This window comes from Alligator mississippiensis, chromosome 6 (genome assembly GCF_030867095.1).
Source record: "Alligator mississippiensis isolate rAllMis1 chromosome 6, rAllMis1, whole genome shotgun sequence".
Taxonomy (NCBI): domain Eukaryota; kingdom Metazoa; phylum Chordata; order Crocodylia; family Alligatoridae; genus Alligator; species Alligator mississippiensis.
In genome coordinates, this window is record NC_081829.1 from 13,765,229 (window position 1) to 13,793,201 (window position 27,973).

Below are 27,973 nucleotides of genomic sequence, written 5' to 3' on the forward strand. Positions count from 1 at the left end.
CTGCCATTTCCATAAAGTGGGCATAAAGCCATGGTTAGCTATGCATTACCTATGCAGGTACTATCCCATGCCAGGAAAGTGGTCTTCCTTAGGTGTGACTAGCCATTGTTGGTGATCATGGTATTTCCCTTGCCAGGCATAGGACTACTTTTTTTTTTTTATAATTTGTATCTGAGGCCAAATCAGCCAAAACTAATTCCAGATTCAAGAAGCCAGAACGATAAGTGGCCCTAGTACCAGCAAACATCCTCCACTCGTACCTGGGGCTTCAGATGTTTCCAAATCCTTTGGCGAGCATCCTACTTGCAGGCCCAAGCCCGGAGGCTTGGGGTTCAGGTGCCCCCGAGTCTTGCTTGCTCTCAGCCCTAAGGCTGTCGAAGCAAGCAAAGGGGGGAGACTCCCATTGCCATAAAATGGGCATGAAACCGCTGCACCTCGGTGGGTACCGAACCACGCCAGAAGAGCGGTTCTCCTGTGGGGAGGTTCAGGAAAACTTCCTTCATGGACACAGATACATGTTGTTTCCCCTGCCACGTTAAGAAGCCACTACGTTTGATCTGAGCCTTCAAGCATAGGACTTTTTTTTGTTTTTAATTTAATTTGTATGAGGCCAAATTAGATGAAACTAATTCCAAATCCAAAAGTCCAGAACCATAAGTGGCCCTACTACCGGCAACCATCCTCCACCCACACCTGGGGCTTCAGATGTCTCCAAATCCATTGATCTGAGGTTTCTGTGGCCACAGAGGACTCCCTGATCACATCAGTAATTGCGTGTTGTCACTGGGACAGGGAGCACGAAAGCCACCGCAAGCGCAGGCTGTACTCAAGGGGCGTAAGGGGCACCGTGGGAGGGCACGGCTTTCCAGCATGCTTCTCTCTCCTAGTTCACCCTCACCACTTATTCAGCTGGCTCTTGTGCCCATCCTGAAACATGCCCACTTGTGTTTTTGGTGCTTTCCTGGGAGGGCAACTTGGAGCCCAGCAGGGAAAGGCCGGGTGGCTTGTACCCCTGAGGGGCTCAGTGTGTCCGAGGGGCAGGCCCCCCCAACTCCTCGCAGCTCTTCTAGAAAGATGCTTTTCTTCCCCGGAGGGCAGCAGGGTGGCGGGCTGTGCCCGCCTACAGCCGGCGCCCTGCCCCGCGCCAGGTGCACCGCGCCCGGCCCGGCCCGGCCCGGCCCGGGGGCGGCGCAAGGGGAGGGGCGGGGCGGGGCGGAGCGGAGCTCGGGGCGCCGGGACCTGGGCGAGCGGCGGCGGCAGCATGGGGGCCTGCTTGGGGGTGTGCTCCCTCCTCAGCTGTGTGAGTGCCCCTTTCTCTTCAGCCCCTGCCCCGCTCCCTCCCCGCCTCCCCTTCAACTTGTAGCAAGCCGGGCGCGGGGGCTTCCTCCTGCCGCCGCTTTTGACAGCCCGCTTGGAAACTGTTTCAGTTGTGCGCCTTCCTTCCCCTCTTCCCGGCGCCCTCAGCAGTCAGAGCCGATACCAAGGAGGTGGGGAGCGGGGTGGGCCCACGGGCCTGGCGCCTGGTGCGCCCGTGAAGCCTGGCGGGTGCGTGGCGGGCAGGAAGCCCTGTTCGTGGGGTGAAGCTGGTCTCTTGTATTAGACCGGCTGACATGCAGTTAGACCTGCTTGCCCCAGGGAAGCCCGTCAAGCTGCAGGTCTTTGCCAGAGGGGCTGGGTAGTTCTCCCGGGTCAGTCAGCACTTGCTTCGAAAATGGGGGGGGGGCGGTTCGTAGAGCAACTTGTCTGCCTTGTCCTCCTCCGTCTTCAGCACCAGGCACTGCTTCTTTTCACGATGCGCGCATATGTGTGTGCTGTGGCCAGCTTTGTACCCCGCAAGGAAGCTATTTATCAGAACAGTCTTTGACTTGCTTCCTTTGAATCAAAAAGTCTGTTACACTTTTTTATATGGCGGCGTCTTAAAAAACAAAGTCGCTCAAAAATACTACGCTTTAAGGCACGTACAACTGATGGATTGAGATGCGCGCACACGCGCACACCTGTACCCACACGCACACCCTTTAAGGCACATAAAATTGCGTGAGAGAATGTGCGCACGTACACCCTCCCCCCCACTTAAGATGCATAACATTGTGAAAGAGAGAAGGTACACACACACACATGCATGTACACCCCCCCACACACCCTTAAGGCATGTAAAATGAAGAGAGAAGGTACACACACATGTACACCCCCCCTACACCCTTAAGGCATGTAAAATGAAGAGAGAAGGTACACACACACACACACACACACACACACACTCTCTCTCTCACTTTTTCTGCAAGAATAGTTACTTGTGTTTTGCAGGATTAAGCTCACGTACAGATCTATATCTCAGTAGCTATGTGTCTGTATATGAGTTTGCACCCCAAACAATATCATCTCAAAAGAAAGTTTCAAGGAGGCTGCCAGGCATGAAAGTCCCTCATGGTCCCAATAAAAGATAGGAACTTATGAACAGCCTGTATTTAGTATATGTATGAGCTTAATCCTGCAAAACTCATGAATAACTACACCCACTGAAAGAATTCACATGCATTAGTGTTTGTCAAACCAGACCTTCAAGCTAGCAAATATAGCAGTCGCTGAAATACTTCATAAGAGAAAGCAAAAGACCCTTAAAAAAGTAGAACAAATCATTGCACTGTTCCTTTATCAAAGCTTAAAAAATGGACAGACATTAAATATTAGTGGAGCTAGCTTAAAAACCAATACACATTTTCTAATGTGATTTGGTATTTTAGTGAGATCAAGTTGAAAAAAAAAAGAAAGTAACGTTTCTGCTACTCAGTACAGGCTGTTCCTAAGTTTCTGACTGTAATTGGGACCATGTGTGACTTTAATGTCTGGCAGGCCTGTCTAAGCTTTCTTTGGAGGTAATATTGTTTGGGGGTTTCTTCAGTAATGTGGATATTTGATCAAACTTCTTAAGGGCAAGAGTTGTCTTCCTGGCAAAATTATTTCCATCCTTAAGTGCAGTAGCTGTATGATAATGCCGTGGCACTTGCATTGTATAGTCAGGATTCTGTCATATTGTATAATTGGGAATGGGAAGGCTGGTTTCTGAGCTAGTCCGGGGAGTGTAACTATGTATGATCTCCCTCACTGAATCACTTTTCTAGGTTTACATTGTCCCCTGTATGAAAGCAACCTCACCCAATTTGGCAGCTTGAATCATATTCAGTTACTTATAGCCAGACCTGTTCTGCAATGACCTGGCTTGTTGGAATGAGGCAGCAAAGCTTAATTCCAGGCAGGTCTTTTGAGGCTTAACCGTCGCTGCGCTCTGTAGTTATTGCCACAGGCCAACACCAGCATGCTGGGCTACCGATACTGGAAGCAGGAAGGTTTCCCAACCTGAAAGCACTCCAAAAGCAATTGCAACACTGCAATGTTCTACAGCCTTTAAAGTGTAGCGGTTGTATTATGTTGAGCAATGTTTGAAAATCCAGGGTAAAAAATATGTTAAAGATTGTACGTCCATGTAGGCATTGGGCAAACGGCAGAAATCTGCCAGGGGATAACTTGAGGGCATGGGTATGGGATTTTCCAACCCTAATTCTGGCTTTCTTCGTCCAAGGCAAGAGATGATCATTTTGTGAGGTGCAAACTTCATAGTGGTGCACATGGTTAATTTTATTGACCAGAGCTGGCCAAATGATGGATTTTTTAATTAGTGGCTGTATTGAGAAGCTGGGGAGGAGTGACACAAATGAAGCTGAACAAACTGAAGCAGACATGTTTTGCACTAATTTAAATTAAGGAAAAAACCCCCCATAAGGTCTTGTTGGGGGTCAAAATAGAATGTTTCTAATTTTGAGGGCTTATTTACCCTTTTAAAAACCTTTATTCTTTTTTAAAATTTAGATCAGTTTTTGAGTTCAGATGAAGTGGCCCATATTCAAGAGGAAAACATCTGATAAGTGTTAAAACACTTTTGTTTTGGTCCATGAGCACCTACTTTTTAGACAAACCACTGCTGAATTTGATCCAAATTTGCTAATAGTTTCTGTTAATCTGAAATCCATTTTTGGCAAACAAAGTATTTTCATACCCAGTTCTGTTGCACTGAAGACTGAAGTCTCCCTGGTGCAGGTTGTTCTATCAGGAACAGCCCATGTGGGGAGTTCATGTTGCTGTCTGGGATGCAAATATGCAGCACTGCATTTTCCACTTGCATGTCTTCCTGCTGTTCTGGATCATAGCATCTGAGGCCTCAGCCATGAACTCATGCTTTAGCAATTTAAACAATAAGCCTGGTTTTGAGCCTACATGTCCCATGGCAGAAAGCTGCCATATATGGTAATTCATACAACATGACAAAACACATTAGCTGCTCAGTTTTCCTTTTTGTTTTAAAGCAACAAATCTGCATGTTTTCTTTATCCCTCTCAAGGCCTCTGGAGGCTGCATGAGTGAGTGGTGGAAGAAAAAGTGATAGAGGAGAGCAGGAGAGGAGTGTGTAAGAGAGCGAGTTTAGTTGCTTCAAGTCATGTGGTTATGGCAAAGCTGCTTCTTTCTATAAGGCTTAATAAATATCAAGCCTGTATAGAAATGCCTGTATTCAAATGCATTCGCCTGCTCCAACACATAGGAAAGGGAGCAGAAAACCCTTATTATTGGAGATGAAATGTAGCTAATACAAAAACCTGTTAATACAACACTGTAGAGTACAGCGCTTAAGCAAGAAATAGTGAGGAGGCATGGCTAAGACTTCATAGTTCGGATATGCAGGGTTCTAGGGTTTCAGACTAACTTTGTCCCTTTGTTTCAACTTCATATGTTATGTTCTTTGGGTGTTAAGCTTTTATACCTTTACCTACCACTTAAATAATATTTAGAAGTCACCTTTTTAAAGTCAGAACTGCAACTTGGAGTTTCCTGAGGTTTGTGACTTGACTCTTGCCTAAAATGTTGTGTTTAATTGTAGTATTGCATTTCATTTAATTTCCTTGAGCTTGTTTATAAAAAAAAGAGTGATTCTGTAGTAAGGCACACTTCATTCCATGACATTAACTTCCTTTTTGCAATTAACTTAGTTAAACAGTACTGTTCTTTTCCACATTTAATAGATTTCTTATTCTTTTGCATGTGAGGATCAAAAGTAATTATTTTTGTGGCAAATCATTGGTTTGTACTCATGCATAAGTACGAGACAGCCAGATAAACTTTCCTTCCATATGCTACTTTATTGGAAACAGATCTTCTGGAAACTGGAGTTAAACTGCAGTGTTGGTTGTGAGGTGCAACTTTGTGGTATCTGGCATTGTCTTGGAGGCCTGTGATGGTAGGTCATCAGTGTGCATAGTACAATGAGTTGCTCTCTGCTTGCTCTGGGTCTTAATTGTAAAACAGTTTTTTCAGTAATGGTGACATAACTAATACATGTTAACTATCTTGCTGCAGTGTGCTTTGTCTCCATTGGATTTTTTTTCCAGAAGAAGGAAAAAAAGGGGGGGGGGCGATCCCTGCTGCCCTTGCACGGGGGGGCTCTGCACAAGCCCCCCGACCTCCCCTCACTTCTCCAGCCCCCCTACAGGAGTCCCGCCCGGGCCAGCTCTGGCCCTTTAAGAAAAAAACCCCTGAAAAAACCCCTGGGCTCACTGCTCCTGCCAGCCAGGGGCAATCCCCATTGCCCCCTGCTGCCCTGCACCCCATGGGGGGCTCTGCATGAGCCCCTGAAGCCCCGAGGCTGTTGCAGGAGTGGTGAGTCCTGGGGCTTTTCTCTGTTTTGTTTTTTTTTTTCCTTAAAGGGCCAGAGCTGGCCCAAGTAGGGTACCCATGGGGGGCTCGGAGGACTTGTGGCAGAGCCCCCCCCCATGCAGCGTGGGGCAGTGGGGGGCAGCAGGGATTGCCCCCCCTGCCCCGCCCAGCAGCACCCGGTGAGCTTTAAAGTACTGAGCGGGGGGGGAGCAGCCATGGGGGGGGGCTGGGGGAGCAGAGAGGGTCAGGGGGGGCTGGCAGGGGTCCCCCTATGGTCTCCTCCCCCAGCCCCTAGTACTTACCAGCTCAGAGTCAGCTGCAGCTCCCGGCTGCAGCCACCGGGGTCTGCCCAAATCATCAAAGCTCTCGGAATCTTTTTCTGAAGATTTGGAGCGCTTTAAATCAATTTGGACCTTTAAATTGGTCCCTTGATTCGATTCGGATTTGTAGATTTCGCCAATGAATCGGGCCAAATCTTCTCTGATTCGAATCACCACCCAAAGCCTCGCACAGCCCTATAAACTTCTAAATGTTGACACTTAAGTAAAACTCTGTTGTTACAAGTTAATTGGATCCTCCTTTGTTAAGTATCTGGCTGTACTCCCCAAATAGCACTCATACAAGTACATAGTGTACCCATCCTGTGTGGTGTGTGCACAGGGTCCTGGGATCTTTTGCTAGTTTTCATAGCTGCTGTTACACGGGTTTTAAAGAGAATCTGGGATCCTTTCAAGGGTAAATGTCCTTCACAAAGCTGCTATTCCTTGAATAGTCAGGTCTCTCTTGCAGTGCTGTGGTTGGAATTTCCTGATCACATTGAACACTTCCTTGGAGACCATTACATTTTTTTTTTCTTACTCTCTGTATATGCTCAAGAACTACTTGCAGGGCTCCAGTATTTAGGAAGCCCATTGGTTGTATTTTTGCTTCTCCATTGTTTGAAATGCTCTGATAAAACATTGCAAATGGCATGAAATTTTTCCTTTTTTGAGGAGAAAGGAAATGTGACAAACTCAAACCAGCTGTGTTTAATTTTTTAATTAGAGCCTGCGTCCCTCTGGGCTCTCCTCAGAATCAATAACAATTCATGTGTGTAACATCCTGCTGCTAAGGCCAGTATACTACCTAAGGCATGGATCCAGCAAAGCATTGAAGCACACGCTTAAATTCAGTCTTGCCAACTCTTGTGATTTTTATTGCAAGTCTTGCAGTATTAGGCTAGTTTATTTCTTAAAGCCTCAGCAGCTTGATTCAAGTAATTGCATGAGAATCTCAGCTTTCTTTTTAAAAGACAGCAAGTTTTTCTAGGGCTTGTGACTGTAGAACTTGTAGATGTGAAGCAGGCTCAGAAATCAAGTATAAAGAGCCCTCCAATTTGAAAATAGGGAGTTCTTGTTGCCTGATCTCTCAGTTGTTTTGGATATGATTTGTGGGGGTGATTTTTAATCGAGTGCTTGGCATGTCAGGGAGCCTGCCTACAGGCTCAAAGTTGAAATGTGTTCTTGAGTGCTTTGCTGGATCAGAGCCCAAATCAGTAACAACACTTCAGACAACAACTAAGTTTATCACTAAAAAGTGAAACGAATGAGCATTGCCTTGCTTAAAGCACATCTGGAAAACTTGTATATTTCTCGGCATTCACATTAGCAGAAATGCATAATCTTTTACAAATAAGAAGCAGGTTTCCCCTCTCTTTGAATTCAGTAGGGCGGTGTGAAGCTTTGCTGGCTGTTTCATTTCGATGCTGTTTTGACTGGTTTCAAGTTCGAAACAGTGAAACTGAAGTGAAACAAAGAGCTTCGAAACAGCCTTGAAACGCAACAAGGCCAGTTGAAACGTTTACAAAGTTTTGAAATGTTTCAAATTGCAAAGCAGCCCGGTGGTAGGAGGCAGGAGAGAGCCAGGGCTGTGCAGGCCCATGTGGCTCAGCCCCGCCAGGAGGGCAGCCCTGGCTCTCCCCACCTCCCCAGATCAGCTCTGGTGCGGGGCCCATGTGTGGACTCACCACCACCTTGGGATTGGGGTAGTGGTGGGTCCCCACACAAGCTGATTTTCCCTGGGTCCCACACAGGATCCGATCGAAGGAGGGTGTGGGATCTGGGGCAAATCGCTCATGTGGGGACCCGCCACCGCCCCAATCCCGGGCTGAACCGCACGAGAAAAACTGCACAAGCTGATTTTCCCCAGGTCCCACACCGGAGCTGATCCGAGGAGGGTCCGGGGCGAATCAGCTCGTGTGCGGACCTGCCACCACCCCAATCTCAAGGCAGCAGCAGGTCCCCACATGATCCGATTTTCTCCAGGCCCCTCACCCTCCTCCGATTGGCTCTGTTGTGGGGCCTGGGGAAAATCAACTCGTGTGGGGACCCACTGCCGCCTTGGGTCCCTGCATGAGCTTATTTTCCCCAGGCCCTGCACCAGTGCCGATTGGGGGAGGGTGTGGGGCCCAGGGCAAATCAGCTTGTGCAGAGACCTTTCCCAGCCCTGGGATTGGGGAGGGGCCGGTTCCTGGCATGAACTGATTTTCCCCAGGCCCCGCACCAGAGTAGACCTGAGGAGGGTGTGGGGTCTGGGGCAAATCAGCTTGTGCGGGGGCGGCACCCTGCACGAGCTGATTTGCCCCAGGCCCGCCTGCCGCTGGCCCCAGCTGGCAGCATCAGCCTCCTGTCATCTAGCAGACAGATCAGGGGCTCGCCTGCACCATTGGGGGGGCTGTGGCGGCTGTGTCGGACTGCTTCTGGGGGTGCAGGCTCCCAATCTGCCTCCCCGATCACAGGAGATTGGTGCTGCCAGCTGAGACCAGCAGCAGCACCGATCTTCAGCTGGCTGTAGGTGAAATGTCGAAACAGCACTGAAACAGCCAAAGAGTTTTGACGGATCAAGATGGAGCAGTGCTTTCAAAAGAAAACAAAACTCGAAACGAAACGCTATTCTGTCGAAACGTCAAAATGAATGTCGAAGCAAAATGATGCTGTTTCACACAGCCCTAGAATTCAGCAAATGTTAATATTTATTCTATATACCAGCACTTCTATATACCAGTATTAAGAGTACCGTACTAGCACTTCTTGGCAGAAGAGTCAGTCAGAAGGAGACTAACTTGGCTGAGCAGCTCTATAGGTGGCAGATCAAAATGTTGTAGGCTGAGCACATGTCCAGTCTGATGCTAGAAATGTGACCCCAGGTGCCCAGCTTGATGCAGTGCTGCCAACGCTCATGATTTTTGGCACTGTTCTTAAAGTCTATGCTTCGGGAATGTGGAAAACTTAGCTCTTTCTTTTATCTATAAGTATATATCTATGTCTATATCTATTAAAATATAATATAAATATAGATAAAAGAAAGAGCTAAGTTTTTCGCATTCCTGAAGTGTAGATTTTAAGAATAATGCCAAAAATCATGAGAGTTTACAACACTGTTGATGTGAGAGATGTTCTCATAGGAAAATTGGAGGATTGTGGGCTTAACTGCTCGACAGTCAGGTGGGTAGGAAGCTGGCTGCGGGGCAGGACCCATAGAGTACTAATGAACGGATCTGTGTCATCCTGGTGAGAAGTGATTAGCAGCATCCCACAGGGGTCCATTCTTGCTCCAGTTATTTTCAACATCTCTATCAATGATGTGGATGAGGAACTAAAGAGCTCACTGGCCAGGTTCGCAGATGACACCAAGTTATGGGGGAACGTGGTCACACTTTAAGATAGGCTACAGATACAGGCAGATCTAGACAGGCTGGCAAGTTGGGCAAACTGGAACCAGATGAAGTTCAACATCGAGAAGTGTAAAGTGCTTCATCTGGGGATGAGCAATCCCCTACATACTTACAGGCTCGGTGGCGCCAAACTGACCAGCACCACAACTGAAAGGGACCTGGGGTAATAATAGACCACAGTATGAATATGAGCCATCAGTGTGATGCTGTAGCCAGCAGGGCAAATAATACCCTGGCAAGCATCAACTGATGCATCGCCAGCAAAACCAAGGAGCTGATTCTTCCACCCTGCCTGGCACTGGTGAGACCACAGCTGGAGGACTGCATTCAGTTCTGGGTACCACACTTCAACAAGGATGTGGACAAGCTTGAGAGAGTCCAAAAAAGAACTATCCATATGATTAGAGTCTTGCATGGCAAACCATACGAGGAAAGGCTGAGGGACCTGGGACTCTTCAGGTTAAAAAAGAGAAGGCTGAGAGAGGACTTGGTAGCAGCTTACTGCTACATCAGGGGAATACATCAAAGGCTCGGTGAACAAGTGTTCACCAGGGCATCCTTGGGGAAAACCAGGAGCAATGATCACAAGCTCCTGGAAGACGGTTTCAGGCTCAACATTAGGAAAAACTTCTTCACAGTCATGGTGTCTAGATGGTGGAATAGGCTCCCTCCAGAGGTGGTGCAATCACCTACCCTGGAGATCTTCAAGAGGAGATTGGACAGTCACCTAGCTGTTGCCTTTCCTGCCTGGTGCAGGGGGCTGGGCCCAATGATCTTGCAAGGTCCCTTCCAGCCCCTTACAATCTATGAGAGAGAGAACTGATTTTTTTTCTGGGAACAGTGAGCACCTGTCTGTGGAAACATGCCCTTTCATAGGGGTCTTGAGTCTGGCATCCAAAATTACTGCTTGTTTTGGAAAACCTAGGCTTTGTGCATCTTATTAAGCACATTCCCCCTGAAAAATGGGAATATACAACAAACCTTCATAAGTTCCCTGGCCATTTTAGACCACCCTCTGAACCACTGGTCACCAACCAGTGGATCTTGATCCACTGGTAGATCTCGGAGTCTCTTGCAGTAGATCTCAGAGCCTCTTGGAGTCCATCCAAGGCTGGGGTGCGGGGCTGAGTACCCATGTGCCTGCACACGCACGGCCCAGCCCAGCAGGTCAGTCCATGGGGGAGGGAAGAGGTGGGGGCTAGAGTGAGACCCTTGCACTGAGGGACAGTGCCACAGAGGCAAGAGCAGGGGTAAATTGAGTTGGGCCCCAGCCAGGTGGGACTTACCTGCTGGGGAGGCATGCCCCCAAATAATTTTTTCTTGATCTGCCCCCCCCCCCCGACTTACCTGCTGGGCGGGGGGGAAGGGGTGGCTGCGCCCAGTAGATTTTGGGTTGCTTTTAAATGCCAAAGGTGATCTCTTGCTTAAAAAGGTTGGAGACCGCTGCTCTAAACTGACTTTGTAGCCTGTCCTGAAAAATGGAACAAAAGCACCTTTATTCCTTTACTTGTTTTTTAAATTAGATATTGAGAACAGCTGAATGCAAGCTTTTCTTTTTTTTTTCCAAATTTTCCTGTCTCTTCTTATGTTTCACATTTGCAATGCACATTCTGTAAGTCCAGTTTTTCCTGTTAGATGCTGGAGATGACTGGGGAAATTGTAGCATTGCTTCATAAGTCTCAAGGAGGTTAAACTGCAGTTTTTTCAGTACTTCATAAAAGGAAGATGCAAGCACATTTTTTTTCCTTTTTTAGGTCACTGTAATGATGTTCTATTTTACAGACTGTTTGTTTGGCTATCACTTAACATATATGATATGATTGTTTCCTTTTTGTAGCTGGGCTGGGGCCTTGTCTGAGCAGCAAGCGTCACATGCTGTGACATTCAGTGCAGGGCGGGTGCTATCAGCAGCAATTATGCTGCAATTCATTTAGGCTAAAGCTAACAAACTGGTTCCCTGACTATTTGTATCCCTAAATATGGTGGTAACGTCACACAGCTTCAACATGCTTGTCATATAGTTCCTGAGTGATGTTAGCAAGCTTTTAGGACATCTTTGTCACGTAGCAGGAGCTGAGAGCATCCAATATAGCTCAGGGTAGAAAATACATTACACTTCTCTTCCTTGGTAGTTTTCAAGGAGGTGGCAGTCACGTAATGCAAACCTGGAATTCCCTTGCTCTTCTGTTGTTACTGAAGTACTTCTTTATGGACCTGCCATCTTCTTGCAACAGGATTAGTAATTGCTGCTTAGTGAGTCATAGACAACAGATCCGTAAGCTTTAATTTTATTACCCAGTATAATATACTAATTAAAAAAATACAGAAGCATGTGTTCATGTAATGAGATGGTCACTACCTTATTGCTTATGTAGACCAAGTACAGTGGGTTTTATAATTTTTTGTCTTGTCCTAATTTGCCAATTTTTTTCTTTCAAATTCAGATCATGCAGAAATAGGTCCCTCTCTCCCCCCACCTCCAAAATCAAAAGTTCTGCTCATCAGTGCCTAGAACTTGGAGCTGGTCCCATTATATGTTCAAATGAGACGAGCCAAGAAATGTCCTGGAGTTAAGTGCAGGGTTGTATGTTACTGTGCCAGAAATAATATTAAGATTCTAAAATTTGCTTTTTAATGCAAAGTAGTCAGGCCTCTCTAAATTTTGGAAAATTAGAAATAGCTTCGTACTTACCTGGAATTTAAGTGTGTAGGGAAATCCCAGTGTTCAAGATACTTAGCTAACATGAAACTTGACCCACATAACTGGTGATGCAAAACTCAGTTCAGCTGTAACAGTGGGACGGCAAAATTTTACCTGTCCTTCTCACTTGGTTGAGTGAAGCAAGGCCCCATGCTTGGCTCAGGAAGCTTTCTCTGTTTGTCTCTGTGCAGTGGTAGCTTTTGAACACCACGTGTGATCAGCTTCAGAGTTTCAAGAGTATTCTAGACATCGGTGGGCCAAATCCTTTTGACTTTGGTGAAAATCAAAAGTGCCTTTTCTGTGCAATCAGTTTAAAAAGCAGTTAGGTAAGTAAAGAACTGTAATGCAAAGCTGGATGAGACACAGAGCCCAGCCTATGGAAGCAATCCCTTGGTAAAACAGAAATGACAAAACATCTGTAACGAAACCCTAAAAAGATGAATTTTCTATTTCCTAAATCCTGATGAGACAGCAGCTGGTTTGGAAGGGTTGTATCTGTCTGTTACCCTTTTCCCCTCCCATAGAAAAGTCTGTAGATATAATTTTTGTACTTATGTTCCTGTAACGTTCTCCACTATTTAATCCTGAATGCTATTTCTTCTTCATACAGCTTGTCATGTAAATACATACACTCTTTTCCAGGAAGCCTCTTAAACTCCCTCTAAACAGCACAGCACTCTTTCCCCCCAGCCCTCCTTTTTCTCTTTTCAAGCTATACCCACCATCACGAGTGGGGGAGATGAGGATTTCCATGTCTAGAGACATTCTCACATAGGCTCTGCAATTCCAGCACGTAGACTTTACTCAGCCTTTGGCCAGGGGCTGTCTGTATTGGAGAGCAAAACAAACAGGCATTTTGGGGGAGTAGAGGGAAAAAATATGTCCCTGTCTCTTCTTGGCTGTGGAATAGGTACCTAGCTGCCCCGCTACTGCTGCTACAGCCCATGTGGAGCCAGCTAAACTGTCCAGCTGTTAACAAAATCCCCATTGCTGCTGGGAACCTGGGAGGCCAGAGCAGATGGGACTAGGATGGCACTTGAAACCTAAATTTTCCAAAATTAAGAAAGCAAGTGGTGGTGAGACCAGTTGGATGAAACACACATCTGGGATGCAGAGAAGCTGGACTTGTGCTTCTGGTTGCAAGGAGGGATCTTAAACATACTGTTTCAGCATCCCGTTTCCCATCTATAAAAAGGGGCTAATGATACTGTCCTTGTATAGTTAAGATGTGGTGGGAAACTGCTTTCCTATCACAGGAGTATTTGAAGTTTCTGCTCTGCGCTGGCATGCAAAGTCCACCCTGAAGACTTCTGACTTCCAACTGACAAAAAAGACATCTCAGTCTAGGCCAGTGCTTCATTTTGATTGTAAATGAAGTTGAATTTCAAAGCAGTCATTTTGGACTGAAAAGCGGAACTATTTTCCATGTTTTTTGAAGCTGTTGAAATTCAGGGGAATGGATCCTGTTTCAGGAACAGTTCTGGTTTGAACTGGCTTTTTTTGTGAAGAAGATATTTCATTAAAATTCTTGCTTGGGGGGCACCGATACAGATTTCTTGGGCTGATACTGATGGCCAATTTTTAAAGAACCATATCGGCTGATACCGATCTGATTCCGATATGCAGCCAGATAGCTTGCAGACCGGCATCAGGCTGGTAAGTCTGTTGTAGGGGAAGGGGTGGGTGGGTGTCCCCCCAGATCTGCGCAGTGCAGGGTGGGCTGCCACTGCAGGCTGGAGCTGGGGCTGCGTCAGGCTCTTCCTGGCGAGGGGCTGGGCCAGGTTGTGCTCAGGGTGGGTGACAGCAGCATTGGGAAGGGCAATATGGGTAGGGGGGGGCTGCAGCCACCCCAAAACTCACCGTAGCTCCCCCATAACCCACTCCCATTGCCACCACTTCCCACCCTGAGCGCAGCCCAGCCCAGCTCCCACCCCTGCCGGGAAGAACTCAGTGCAGCTCTGGCTCCAGCCCCAGCAGTAGCTCGTCCTGCCCCACGCAGATCTGGGGGCACACACCTGCTATGCCCTCCTGAGGTGCACACAGCAATGGGAGCTGCCCCCCACCAGATGAGCCACTCGCTGCTTCATCCCATGCCCCACCCCAGCTGCACAGCACCTGCCCCTATCCCACTTCTGTGGCATTTATTGGCCACATTAGCCACATCAGGCAAAAAAAGCCGATTGCCGATACTGTCTATTTCCCCCATATTGATGCCGATCCAATATGGGACTGATGTACTGGTGCACCTCTAATTCCTGCCAGCTCTGGTTTCAAATTTTTAGCATAACTAGGGGTTGGGCAACCAGGGCGTGAGTCTTGGTTGCCCAAGACAAAGGTGGGAGGGTGCCAGAATGGAGACAGGAGGAAGACTCCCCTTGTCAGCCTCACCCCTCCCCTCCTCTCTGGGAGATACCACTGCTGTGAGCAAAACTGGCCCCATGCTGGTAAAAACACCAACCTCCATAGGTCACTGCATGCAGACAGCATGGTCGTTACACTCTGCTGGCTTTTAACCTTAGCTCCTGTAAGGTTTATTGGTGTGAGACCAGAACCACAGATTCAGTCTAGAATACAAGCCCTGCTCATTAGCCAGTCCTTATCATAAACTGGATCTCTTAAAGTGTGTCTAAACTGTACCCCTTTCCCCTGTATGCTGGGGTCCTCAGGCTTTAGGTGTGGGGTGGAAGGGAGAAGCCCTCCCTTTCTAAGCAACCGGAAGCAGTACCTTTCTGAGGACAGTGGCTGGTGGGCCTTATGTGAAGAAGCAAGTTGCCAGTAACACTATCTCCCCGTTCTGTGCTGTCTGCTCAGTTCACTCTCTTTTCCCCAGGTGTCATGCCTATGTGGGTCAGCTCCCTGTCTCCTGTGTGGCTGCTGCCCTTCTGCGAGGAATTCTACCATCTCCCGCCTCATCTTCACTTTCTTCCTGTTCCTGGGCACACTGGTGTCCATCATCATGATAATACCTGGTGTGGAAAACCACTTGTACAAGGTAAATAACATCCACAGTGCTTTTCCCTTTCCGACGAAGGTGAGACCAGTGAGCAAAAGTGGAAGCAAAACACTGGGACTTGGGATGTTGGGGTCATTTACCAGGTGAAATGAGATTTAAATATTTGAGCTCCCATACATTGAAAGAGAAATGTTAATATGTAGCACTAGTCAATAGGGCTGTGCAAAATGGCACCGTTCTGTTTTGCCTTCAATTTCGAGGGAACAGTGTTTCGTATCAAATTTCATTTTCATTCGAAACAGCTGGTCCATGTTGCTTCTTTGAAACAGTGAGGCTGTTTCCATGTTTCAGTCAGCCAGGGATGGGGAGTCAGCCCAGCTGGGCTGATTTTCCATGCCCAGTGTTAGATCAGGCAGGGGATGGTCATGCTGGGGAGGAGAACTTGGCCAACTGAGCTAGCTGGGCTGATTTCCATTCCCCAGCCCGATCTAGCCCGTGCTAGTTGAACGGTGACTGTAACTGATGAGTCCACCATATCTATTAAGGAGTTGCTTCAATGGTTGATTGCCCTACCCATTAAAAATGTGCTATGCAGCTACCCTGCTGCTAGATATTCATAGATTCATAGATGTTAGGGTCGGAAGGGACCTCAATAGATCATCGAGTCCGACCCCCTGCATAGGCAGGAAAGGGTGCTGGGTCTAGATGACCCCAGCTAGATGCATATCCAACCTCCTCTTGAAGACCCCCAGGGTAGGCGAGAGTACCACCTCCCTTGGGAGCCCGTTCCAGACCTTGGCCACTCTAACTGTGAAGAAATTCTTCCTAATGTCCAGTCTAAATGTGGTCACTCCATCTTCAGACTGAGGCTCACAGCTGGTCTGGAGGGAGATGGCCCTGCCAATCCTTGGTTTATGGATTCCCTCCACCTCCAGGGCTTTTGGCTGCAGGACTGCAGTTCTTGCCAGGAAGGTATCCTTAGAATGTTTTGCTCCCAAAGAGCAACTGCGATGCATTTTGCAATCTCTCTCGCTCTCTTGCAGTAGGTCTCAACAAAGATGGGGCTGAGCATGTCTTGCCCACCAGAATTTGTGGGCAGGCTCCAGAGCCTTGAAGCTGCTTCAGGTTTGTCTCAAGTGCCCACTCGGTCTCTGATGTGCCTGAGGGTGGGCAGTGACCATGGGTGAGCCCGGAGCAGCTTCAGTGGTGAACTTTGGGGTCTGGAGTGCATCACTAGTCAGGACATCTTCTATCCCATCCTTATCAGGGTCTGCAGCGGCACAGACAAGCCCTTAAGCTCTAGTCTAGGATACAATTTCTTTGCCTAACCTTGTTGAGCACTAAAAGCTCCTGGCCCTGCACTGCAGCTCTGCTTCCATTATTACACTTGGTCTCTTGTGTCTGTTTAGATTGTGGATACAGCAGGGTATTTATTGCCTGGCTCAAGCTCTCTGGATGCACAGTGGTTCTCTGCAGGGCCCTGCTGGCTCTAAGGCTCACTGAATCCTTTTCTCTCTCCTTACAACAGCTTCCTGGCTTCTGTAAAGGAGGCAGCCAGATCCTGGGTGTTGAAGGCCATGTCAATTGCAACTCCTTCCTGGGTCATAAATCCGTGTATCGCATGGGCTTTGCCATGGCTGCTTTCTTCTTCCTGTTTGCCTTGATCATGATATGCGTGAGGAGCAGCAAGGATCCGAGAGCAGCCATTCAAAACGGGTGAGGCTCCTGGAAATTGTCGCGTCTTGCAAGTGTTAATCCCTCCATCCAAAGTACCACATCTGTGAAATGCCCTAGCAAGTTGGTGATACTACCACTACTTGAAAAGAAAAAAACTTAAAAAACACCTGGTGTGTGTTATATTGTTGATGCCCTGCAGAGCAGACACCTACTGGCCAGTTTCAGTTTGGGTCTTGTCAGTTTTGAGGCCAGGGAGACTGATTTCCAATCCTCTTTTGGTTAAACCTGGCAACAGAGCCTGGCCCAGCTATTCTACAGTGGAAGTGATTAGGGTTTACTTTGGGTTTAGCAGTTTTTTTCTCATGCAGTAACTTTTGGTTGAGCTTCAGTTTCTCATCTTGGCAGCTGCTGCTGCATGAGTGAGGTCTAATAATAGCAGTTAGGTGGAATTTCTTTCCAAATAAAATGCCTTCAATTCTGGCCCTAGGCAACCTGCTGCTATTGTGGGTAGAAACAGTCAATGTTGTTGGGTAATAGCCTCCTGCTGCTAGTTCTTGTTTACTTGAAAGTAGAAGCCATTGATCTGTGACTGCTTTATTAAATAAAAATCTGACTGAAGCTTTAATTAGGTTCTCTGATGGATGTTGGTGCAAGAAAGTGACAGTTTTGCGCTCAGTTTAAGAGCTGTATCATTACTGGCCTCTGGAAAGTCGGGGGCAGAACATCTTGCTATAAAAGCAGACTTTCATTTATTATTTTTTTAAGGGAACTCTTTTTGCGGCTGGAGAGAAGGGGGGAGGAGGGATGTTATTTTTAACTCTAGCCAGGGCAGCCGCCCTAGACTGTGAGATTCCATGTGCTATAAATGGGAGTCCATTGAGTGGTGCTAAGTGTGTGTTTTTCCTCTCTGACTTCATGCCAGGGGGCATGAGTGGTCCCTGGATGGCATGTCCTTGCGGGGGAGGAGAGGGTAGCACTTTATCTCAGTGGATCTGGACAGCATGCTGTCCTTCCCAGCTCTCACAGTTATTTCTTGCTGCTTGTCTTTGCATTCAGGTTCTGGTTTTTCAAGTTCCTGATTTTGATTGGCATCACCGTGGGTGCTTTCTATATTCCTGATGGCTCCTTCACATCAGGTAAACCTGCATACACACATAGATATGTAATAGTACTTGCCAGCAAGTTACCTTTCATATGGCCATTCAGGCTGTGCTAATGGGCTGCTTTTGCTGTTAGTTGAAGAGAATAGCAGGATATTTTCAATGAAGGTCTCTCACTTGTGGAACCTCTTCTTTTGGCAGTCTGCTTGTACCCCATTTTAGCTAGCCTGAAGCTTTGGTGAAATGCTTGTGCATTCAGGCTTTACACTGGGATTGGGGTGCCCAGGGACAGATGGGAGGACCAGTTCTCTAACCTGGGCAACTTGAGGTTTTATATTTGCCCCCTGACGCTGCCTCCTGTTCTGGCTGAACCCTTGGTGTTTGTGCTGGTCCACATTAGGCCAGCTTTTACTATTAATTAGTTTGAGCCTTCACAGATTTGTGCACTGCTTTGTCAGGACACATCCCAAATACATTTGGCTCTCTGCTTCATGTATGTACAGTGTCTGATATAATATGCTCCTGGGCTTTGGGGGGCTACAGCTACACAAATAGCTAGAGGTGCACTGATAGAGATTTTTTGGGCTAATACCGATGGCTGATTTTTAATGAGCCATATCCATCAATACTGATAGAATTGCCTGTAGCCCCGCAGCTTGGAGAGCAGCATCGGGTTGGTAAGTCTGTTGTGGGGGAAGGGGTGGGGGGAGGAAGGGTGCGGGGGGGCAGATCAAGGCCCCCACGCTGAGGGATGGAGTGGGGCTGGGGCTGATGATAGGGCACAGGCAGGCGGGGTAGGTTGCGAGATGGAGCTGTGAGTGGCTCGTCTAGGGGGGCATGGCTCCCACTCCCACACTCTGGGAGGGCATGTAGGGCATATGCCCCTGGATCTGCGTGTGGGGCAAGGGCAGACAACAGCTGTGGGCTGGGACTGGAGGAGCACCAAACTCTTCCTGTTGTGGGGCTGGGTCGGGACTGTGCTTGGGGTGGGCAGTGGTGGCACTGAGAGGTTGGCTATGGGGGAGGGTCTATAACCACCCCAAAATTCACTGTAGCCCCTCCAGCCCCCTCCCAGCACCTGCCCTGAGAGCAACCCTGGCCCAGCCTCCTCGCCAGGAAGAGCCCAGCCACACCCTGCAGTGGTAGCCTGCCCTCACCCCATTTGCAGGTCTGGGGGGCACCCCCCCATGCCCTCCTGGGGTGTGTGTAGCAGCAGAAGCCACCATCCCCTGTGCTCCCTGAATGAGCCACTTGCAGCTCCATCTCTGGCTATGCAGTGCCTGCCCCTGCCTCAGCCCCACCACCAGCCACAACCCTGCTCCCTCTCTCATCGTGGGGGGCTTGATCTGCCCCCCCACACCTTCCCCCACAACCAACCATGCTGCTTTCCACGCTGCCAAGCTATGCTCCTGGCCGCCTGCTTGCTGCCCTGTGGCTGCGTGCATGCATGGGGTATTTATTGGCCACATTATCAGCTACATCAGCCAAAAAAAAGCCGTTTGCTAATATTGTCAATCTTCCTTATATTGGTGCCGATCTGACATGGGACCGATGTACCAGTGCACCTCTAAAAATAACAATTGTATTTTAAACTGAGCTGGGGGAGGACCCAGGAACACCTGGAGAGTGTCTGAACTAGCCTTGTCGAATGCATTACCTATCTTGAGCCAAACAGCAGCAGAGGGATAAGGGCTTCCAGGATAGCAGAGCTCTTGGAGGGGCCAGCTGTGGGTTACTGGGTCCATGCAGCTGGGGAAGGGGCTTGAGAAGACAGAAGCTGGAGTAATGACGTGGATGAATCTTGATGCTTGTTTCCGCATGGGTCAGGAAAAGCCACTTCCCTTTTTAAATGCATTCCTTTTTTTAATGCAAATTATCTCTCAGGACCAGCCCTTTACATTAGCTTCAGCTAATGGGTCTCTCCCTTGTCTCAGAGGACAGACAGCTAAATTCCAGTGTGCAGTCATGAGAGCTAATTCCCCTGCCAAGATCATTTTGGCAGTATGCACTATGGCACGTTGGCTCTAAAGCACTGCATCACTCATGTGCTGAGATGGTATCCCACTGCCTCAATGCTCAAGCAGAGGAGCTGCCAAGAAGAAGCCTCTTTCTTTGGTTCCATCTCCAATGGACTCATTATTCATAAAGTTAGACATTTCTTTGGTGCTAATTAGTTTTTTTACTTCTTGGTATTTTTGTTTCCCCATCCCAATCCAGTGTGGTTCTACTTTGGTGTGGTGGGCTCCTTCTTCTTCATTCTCATCCAGCTCATCCTTCTGATTGACTTTGCCCACTCCTGGAGTCAGATCTGGCTTCGCAATGCAGATGAAGGCAATGCCAAAGGCTGGTACGCAGGTCTGTACAGAGTGATGCTATGAGTCTTTAGAAGTCTTTCTCCTTTGGAACAGGGTGCGGGGGGTGGCGGGGAGACACTGACATGGCCCCAGCAGCCTAAATTGATCCAGCTTGAAAAACCTTCTTTTTTCGTATGACAAAACCCGTCTCCGTATCTTTATCTTTGTGCACTTTAGCATTTTCGTTGTTTCAGGAGTTCTTGACCATCAGAGACGTTACCAGGGATTGCTACGTGGAAGTGGCTTTTGTCAATCCCCCTGAAAGAGCTGGGAAGTTTGAGATGCTCTGTTTGCCAAGGACACCCTGCTGGTGCCTCCTGTTTTCCTCATGTTAATGCTTCTTTCCCCTGTATTTGTGGGGTGAAAGAAAATGGCCAAGTGCCTACAGACAGGTTGCAGCATAGGCAGTGTGTTTGCTCTGTGATCCCTGCCCCTCTGGGGCTCTAAAAGTAGTTGACAGTAAAGTTGGGGGGTAACAGAGCCCCACAGGTGCTCCCCTTTGTGTTACTCAGTCCTCTCTGCTCTGTCCTCTCCAGGCCTTTTCTTCGTTACCTTCATCTTCTATGCAGCATCCATCACGGCTGTGGTGCTGCTGTATGTCTACTACACCAAGCATGATGGCTGCACAGAGAACAAGGTGCTGATCAGTCTCAACCTCATCTTCTGTGTGATCATCTCTGTGGTGTCCATCCTGCCCAAAATCCAGGTGAGGAGGGAGGTGGCATGCTCCTAGGCCTCTGCTACTGCCTGTGCTGCTTCACTCCCCCTTTGGAGCACATGTGCCATCTGGTGATTAAATCAAGAACTGCAGCTGGCCAGCTGGCAGGTTGATACGTAACAGCGTGCCCACTTTAGAAAGGCAGCAAGTTATTAAAACTGAGATCAGCCCACTCTGGTTTCCTTTAAACAAGCCCCTTGTCTGAAATCAGGTTGTCCCATGGTGGCTGAACCTGGGCTTGGATAACACAACCTCTGGCTTAGCTCTGGAGAGAGAACCTGATTTCTGCTAATGGAGCCAGCTTGTTGTATAAGGCAAAGCCTGATGAGCTAAACTGCTCTGTTTTTGTTGAGCTAGCTGCAGTTTTGTTGAGCTAGCTGTCTGCTGCAGTACGGGGTCAATGCAGCATGCTCAGAAGCCTGTTTTGTGCTATGGAGTCAGCTCCCTTAATTACTTTGCCCTGCTGGCTTGCATCTAGCCCCAGCCAGACTCTGCAGGGGTAGCAACCAGGCTGCTTGTCTGACTTTTCAACCAGAGTGAATAGCTGAGCAGTGAGCTGAGGCAGATTGGATGCTCCCTGCCTGCACGTGGCCTTGTATAGGTCTGCAGAGGGTGACAGGTTCCTATCACCCAGCCCAAGTCTGTGGCAGAGCTCTGATCTCAATGGCATTACCTCTGACGTGTGAGGTGAGGGGTGCTGTTGTCTGAGATGAAGAGTTTTGAGTTAACGGGTCAGCAGGGAGTACCTCTTATTCCTGTTCAGCAGCTTGGACAAGGAGGTAGAGAGCAGGGAGCCCCTCCCACAAATGTTGGCAGCTTTGTACGATGGGAAACTGCTGTAAGCTGACCCCAATTGCTTTTATACAACTGCACTTTCGTGTAGCGTCCTGGAGTGCTCAGGTCACACTGATTTGGGGCATCTCTAGCTGTTCAGCACTCCATGGTTCAGGGAACCACAGGATGGCCAGGGACCTACAGCAACATTGTTTAGTCCTCTCACTAACCCAGCATGGAGCTTTCTGCCCTGACGTACCACTGATGCCAACAGCTGGCAGGATCCATAGAAAGATTGGTTATGTGGATGGATGATGAGCATATTGATGGTTGTACCATATGATAGTTCTATCCCTTATCTACTTCCCTGAGGATTTAGGCTATAGGTGAGCAGCTAACTGCTTGGGGGTCAAGAAGAGACATGCCTGCAAAATAGGTTACCTCATTGCTGCTTATTGCAGGGTCACTAGTGCCTTCCTCTGACGAATCTGGCCCTCGTCATTGTCCCAGATGGGAGACTGGGTTGGATATGTCACAGCTCTGATCCAGTGTAATGATTCCTGCGTTGAAAAACAAAGCTTGACATCCCACGCAGATTTGAGCTGCTATTATCTCTTTCTCACAAACCCCTGCATCTGTGGGGCAGGTGCCAGCCCAGCTGCTTGGGGCCCATTGGGCAGAGCTATGCCAGCCTGGCTGTGCCTGGTGGCATTCAGCAGCACTACATGGCAGCAGGATGCTCTTTCCTCCTGGATTGCCTCGGCTGTCACACACAATACCAGTACAGATGCTAGTGCTGCCTGCTTTTCTGTGCCATGCAGCTGGTTGTACAGGGTATATAGCCCTAATGACCCCCTTTTCCTCTCTGCAGAATGCTCAGCCACACTCAGGCCTGCTGCAGGCTTCCCTCATCACACTCTACACCATGTTCATCACCTGGTCGGCTCTGGCCAATGTGCCAAGTAAGTGAAACTGGTCCCGAGGGCCTCTGGCTGATATCCCAAGTAAATAGTACTAATCCTAGCCTCAGACTTGTCAGAGCAAGGTGCTCAGCCAACCTGCTTGGCTGGGCATGGGTGTTGGGAGTGGTAGCACTGGCAAGAATGGGCGATTGGCCTGTGCAGGTTGCTGGGGGTCTTGGTGTTGTCGCCCCCCCCCCCAAAATGTAGCAGGGTTGGCACAAGTTTTTTCTTGGCTTCCTCTTCCCTGGTTGTTTCCCACCCCCAGCATCTACAGGGTCTCCTACATGTCTGGCTTTCACTTGCATTAGTTAACTTAAATGCTTCCTGCTCCTCACTGTGCCCAGTGCATCTGGTTACAGATGAGAGCTCAAGCCAGAAAGATCCATGAAGAGCAGCCTCTTCTCTCTGATCCTTAGGATTCCTGTGGTCTCTGGGCTGTAACTGCAGGTCCTGCTTTCCCTCATTTCTGGGCATCAGGTCCAGTTTGGACCATTGTGACAGCCCATAGTGCTCATGTGGTGGGTCAGTGACCTGAGGCTTGCTTCACTAGCATGAAGAGGGGAGCAACTTTGGAGGCCTGATGGGAGGGGTGGGGGGAAATCCTCTGCACTAAAGGCATGTGTTGTCATGCTGTCCTTGGGGGCAGGTCCCCATATGAAGTGACATTGGATTGGCCCTGGGACTTCTGCAGTGTTGGGGGAAGGCAGGGGCAGAAGGGTGGAGTGCTCTGGGCCATGAAAGTCATGTTGTATGAAAAGAGGCCTTGGGTCTGAGCAGTTGGAAAGGTTCTGGCTTTTTATATTGTTATCTTGAAATCTGTTACAGACAAATCCTGTAACCCCACCCTCCTGGTCAGGAACAGCACGGCCACCCCAGTGGCTGAGGGGCATGTGACCATGTGGTGGGATGCCCCGAGCATTGTGGGATTGGTCATCTTTGTTCTGTGCACGCTCTTTATCAGGTGAGGATTCAGGGTGCTTCTGCCACGTCTGACTGGAGTCTTTATCCATCACTGTCATATTCAGTCTTTTGTAGCCCGAGCTCACATGAGGGCTGATAGCAGCCCTTGCCTCTCACCTTGCACATGGTGCCCCTTCTGGGGGGGGGGGGGGGGGGGGGGGGGGGAGCAGGGATGAATGAAACAATTGCAGCAAGTTAAAAGGAGATGGGGGACTTTCTCTGCATCAGTTCCATCCAAGTGCCTGTCCACGTGTCCATGCTAGCCACAGTAAGTGAAAGCTCAGCTGCGGTAGCTTAACTCTGTTTCGCTGACTGCTAAAGTACTGCTGCCCAGCTTTCACTTGCCACAGGGAGGGCAGGCACACAGACACTTGCCACAGTGCAGCTAGCACACAGTAAAGCTTCACACCCTTTTAACTTGCTGCGATTTTCCTCTCGTCTGTATTGCAATGTATGATAAAAGGCTGTGAATTTCTGTGAAGGGTCATGCTGCCAAAAACACTTGCTGTCAGGGGCTAGAAACAGCCCTGAAGCCAGGAGGGCATGGAAGGGACAGGTCAGATGGAACCAAGGGCTGAATCTGGCCTGCAGTGGACCTTAGCTGATGTTCCCATTCAAATAGTGAGCCAGAGCAGCAGTCTGGCAGGAGAGTAACTTGTCTACATGTTGGACTAGATGTAGTATTAACACAGAGCTTGCCAGCTTGTCTGCCCTGCATTCAACCCATCTCCCACATCTGCTCCCAGCATTCGCTCCTCGGACCACGCCCAAGTGAATAAGATGATGCTGACTGAGGAAGGCCCAGGAGCAGTGGGCAGCGGAGGGGCAAGCCTGGAAGATGGCGTGCACCGGGCCTATGACAATGAGCAGGACAGTGTGTCCTACAATTACAGCTTCTTCCACCTCTGCCTTGTCCTGGCCTCCCTCTACATCATGATGACACTCACAAACTGGTACAGGTGCGTGCTCCTTCAGTGTCTTTGTGTCCTGGGAGTGACATGTCAGTGGGTAGGACCCTGGTATAGGAGTGAGGATACTGGGGTTCAACTCCCAGCTCAAGGTGATCCAAGAAAAGTAACTTGGTACCTAATGAGTTTGCATCTGGGCCAAGCTGTAGCTGTCGTGTCCCAGACTGAGTTAGTGACCTGATTCTGGTGAGGTTAGCCCATAGTTGTCTGGGATGGAGGAGCTGAAGCACAATTAGACAAGGGACCCATCCATCTGTCAAAGGTGGCTAAGCAGCAGCCTCCCTTCATTAAAAGCTTTGCTTTTGGTGGAATAAAAAGCACTGCCCGCCCCTCAGGCATGCGAAGACAGTGCTGACTCCAATGCAGAAGCCACCACTCTCTGTCTAACCTGGGAAGGGGTCCCTGAAGTTGAAATTCCCCCAGAGAGCAGAGCAGCATAGGGCCCTTGGTGCTGGAGGAGGCTGTGAATGGTTCACAGACCTGCTGCTGCTGCTCTTCTGGGGTGAATTTGCCCCTGGTTGCCTACAGCATTGTTTTGCTGGGAGAAAAGCCTGAGGTTGCTTGGCTTTCCCCACCCTGTCCCTGCACCTCTATCCAGCAAAGCTGACAGTGCGGAGCCTGGTAGGAGATGGGGCTGGGTCTCTGCAGTTAGCAGACATTTTGGCCTTCTTATGATTGACAGCTTGACTACACAAAGCACCTTGGTCATCCCAGTTTCCCCAGCCCCTTCACTGTGCTGCTGTGAATATGGTGGCTACAAGCTGGGCAGCAGAACTGGCTGGGGCACGTGGTCAATGGCAGACTCCTGGGCTCGCCTGCTGCTTTACTGCTGGTAATGAAGTTGCCTAGGTAACCAGTGCAGAGCAGCAGCCGCAGCAGCATCCGAGCAGACTGGATCCGTGGAGGTGTCCTCAGCTGAACTCTGCTAAGCCTGTGCCGGGGGAGCTTGCAGAGGAGCTTAATGTCTGCTGAAAGGCAGGGAAAGAGCTGGTGGTGGTAATGCAGGATCCAGTTACAAGTTAGGACGATCTAGCCATTAGAGCCTCCCCCCATTCCTTCCAGAGCTCTGTATTCCTGCTCGTTCCACCTGCCCTTCCCTTCTCCTGTTTGCTATCTATATAGCACTGGTTGCTCTAGTGACAGCGCTCGGTTACCCTTCACCTGCTCTGACAGTGCAGGGCAGTGACTTTGCCTTCAGACCCCTGTGGTGCTGGTGCATGAGTCAAAGCAAACTCCAGTTGTCCTTCGGCGCTCAGCAGGATCCAGCTTGCACTCTCCACAGAGCAGCACTCGTTCTGCAAGGCAGACTGGGGGCAGACATTTCCCCTCCTCAGGCCACTGGGATGCGGAGCTGGCCTGTGCAGTGAGGAGTGATCCCTTCTGACAGAGACACTGGCGCTTGAGCACAAGTCACAGTTTAATTACAGGGATGCCTCAAAACTGGGACATGTAGAGAAGTAAACAGGATCCTTGCCTTGTTCCCAAATGACCCGGGCGATTAACTTATTCAGATGGATTCAGTGCTTAGCTGGTTAGAAATAAGGCATTTATGAAGCTGGGGGCAGTGAGGGGAATAAGCAGGAGTTCTTAGCTGGAAACACCCTGTGTAGTATATTGCAGTGACTCATTTGATCTGATTTTGGATTTTCTGTTCGGTGTTGCAGGCCTGATGAGCATTTCCAGACTATGAGTAGTCCTTGGACTGCAGTGTGGGTAAAGATCTCTTCCAGCTGGGCCGGGCTTCTCCTCTACCTCTGGACTCTGGTAGCCCCCCTTGTACTGCCAGATCGAGACTTCAGCTGAAAAGGACTTTGCCTGTCGGACAGCTCAGCTACTTTTAGCCGGAGAACCATGCTGCCAAGGGATGACCCCCTGCTCCTGGCTTGTGGGGAGAGCAGGGCTGTGGTTCTCCCAAGCTATATGTTACCCTTTGACTCTCATTTTAGGACTGAGACCAGTTCCTCAGGATTTTGCCTTTCTGTTTCTTGTTGTTTTTAAAGGGAAAAAGTGCCTCTCAGAGAAAACCTGCCATTTGTGGGTGAAGCCAGCTTCATACAGCACTGCTTCTTCTGCAGTCTGTGTGTGTGTTGACTAGCATCCCAGTGTGGCCTCCATCCTTCTCATTCTGAAAAAGACAAGGTTGAACTGCCCTTGAGGAACTGTTTTTAAGGAGCTGCTCTTGAATTTTTTGTTTTGATGTGGGTTTCAGTCAAAAAACCCTGTGCTGCCTGGTGAGTGGTTTGAGACTCCCGCATGTCCCGTCTTGGCCCATACCTACCTGTAGAACTAAGGATTAAATAAAGGGATAGAATTTAGTACTGGCTGGTGCCTGCTGAGCATTGGCCCTACTGTGTAATCAGCTGCTGCGGCAAATTAATATTCTGTATTCAGAGACTGGTTTTCAGTCCATTGTACTTTTTTACTGGGTTAGGAAGATGTGTTAGTGGTTGCAGCAGGAAAACATAGCGTTTGTCAAAGGGCTTCTCACCCCTGCCTTGCTGCTCAATTGCATCAGTTACACCACCCAGGATGCTCCTACTGCAGTAAGTTCACTTGGCAGCTCCTCCAGCCCCACCCCTGTGTAACAGCAACAGAAACTGCCAAGGCTCTAGTAGGCAGTGCTCAGCTCATTATAAGTGATGACCTTGTAGAACAAGAATGATACGTACAACACAGGTTTTGCTTTGGGCGGGTCCCTGCTACAGCCACAGTTGTGATTGCAATTTATGGAGGCATACCTGCCCAAGCCAGCTTAAAGCTAGGTCAGGAGATTCCCCATGAAAGCGGAGCTACAGCAACACAGGGCTCAGCACACAGTGTAAAGTTAGCTGGAGCTTCAATCAATGCTGGGGCAGTTGGTCTGGGCTGAATTTAGCACTGTTGTCACTACATTGCTCGAAGGACCCATGTTAGCTTAGGTGTGTCTACACAAGCTGCACTCATGGCAGTATCTGTAGGGTAGACTTAGCAAAAACTGAGCCAGCATCTAGGCCTGGCTGCAGCATAGGTAGGTGTATCACTTTGTAGGGTTTTGCCTACTCCACTGTTCACCTGATCCCTTAAAGCACCTGCATCACCCAAGTTATATGGGGGAACAGCAGGTAAAACATCATACCAGAAGTCCATCTCACTCCCCAGGAGCCCAGTTCTAGGACCAGCTTCCTGGACACAAGAGGTAGCTGGAATTCAAGTGGCTGGAAGTGCCTTAGGAACTGGAACTGCATGAGAGCCCTTTGCATCCAATGTGCTGCACCATGAAGAATCTTCCCCTGTCCTTTTCCATTTACCAGGATCTGAGCCTAAAAGCTTTTCCTGCATCATACAAGGACAGGTTTCCCTCAGGAGATTTGTGTGATTTGCCTTGCCAATAAAGTCTGGTTTGGAATTTGGA

The 27,973-nt window shown here is 48.9% G+C and overlaps 1 protein-coding gene across 1 annotated transcript; it reads left to right on the plus strand.

Annotated features, from left to right (window-relative positions):
* The first annotated feature begins 1,220 nt into the window (after positions 1-1,220).
* SERINC2 (serine incorporator 2) lies at positions 1,221-27,973 on the plus strand. The gene is made up of 10 exons (XM_006269746.3): positions 1,221-1,300; positions 14,947-15,108; positions 16,598-16,785; positions 17,803-17,882; positions 20,064-20,201; positions 20,737-20,906; positions 22,564-22,654; positions 23,480-23,615; positions 24,361-24,573; positions 26,247-27,973. The coding sequence occupies exons 1-10, from the start codon at positions 1,262-1,264 to the stop codon at positions 26,383-26,385; spliced, it is 1,356 nt and encodes a 451-aa protein (XP_006269808.2). The 5' UTR covers positions 1,221-1,261; the 3' UTR covers positions 26,386-27,973.

Coding starts and splice junctions, on each gene's coding strand:
- SERINC2 (XM_006269746.3), top strand. CDS start 1,262: ATGGGGGCCTGCTTGGGGGTGTGCTCCCTCCTCAGCTGT. Junction 15,109..16,597: donor TGGAAAACCACTTGTACAAG/GTAAATAACATC, acceptor TCCTTACAACAG/CTTCCTGGCTTCTGTAAAGG. Junction 20,202..20,736: donor TGCCAAAGGCTGGTACGCAG/GTCTGTACAGAG, acceptor TGTCCTCTCCAG/GCCTTTTCTTCGTTACCTTC.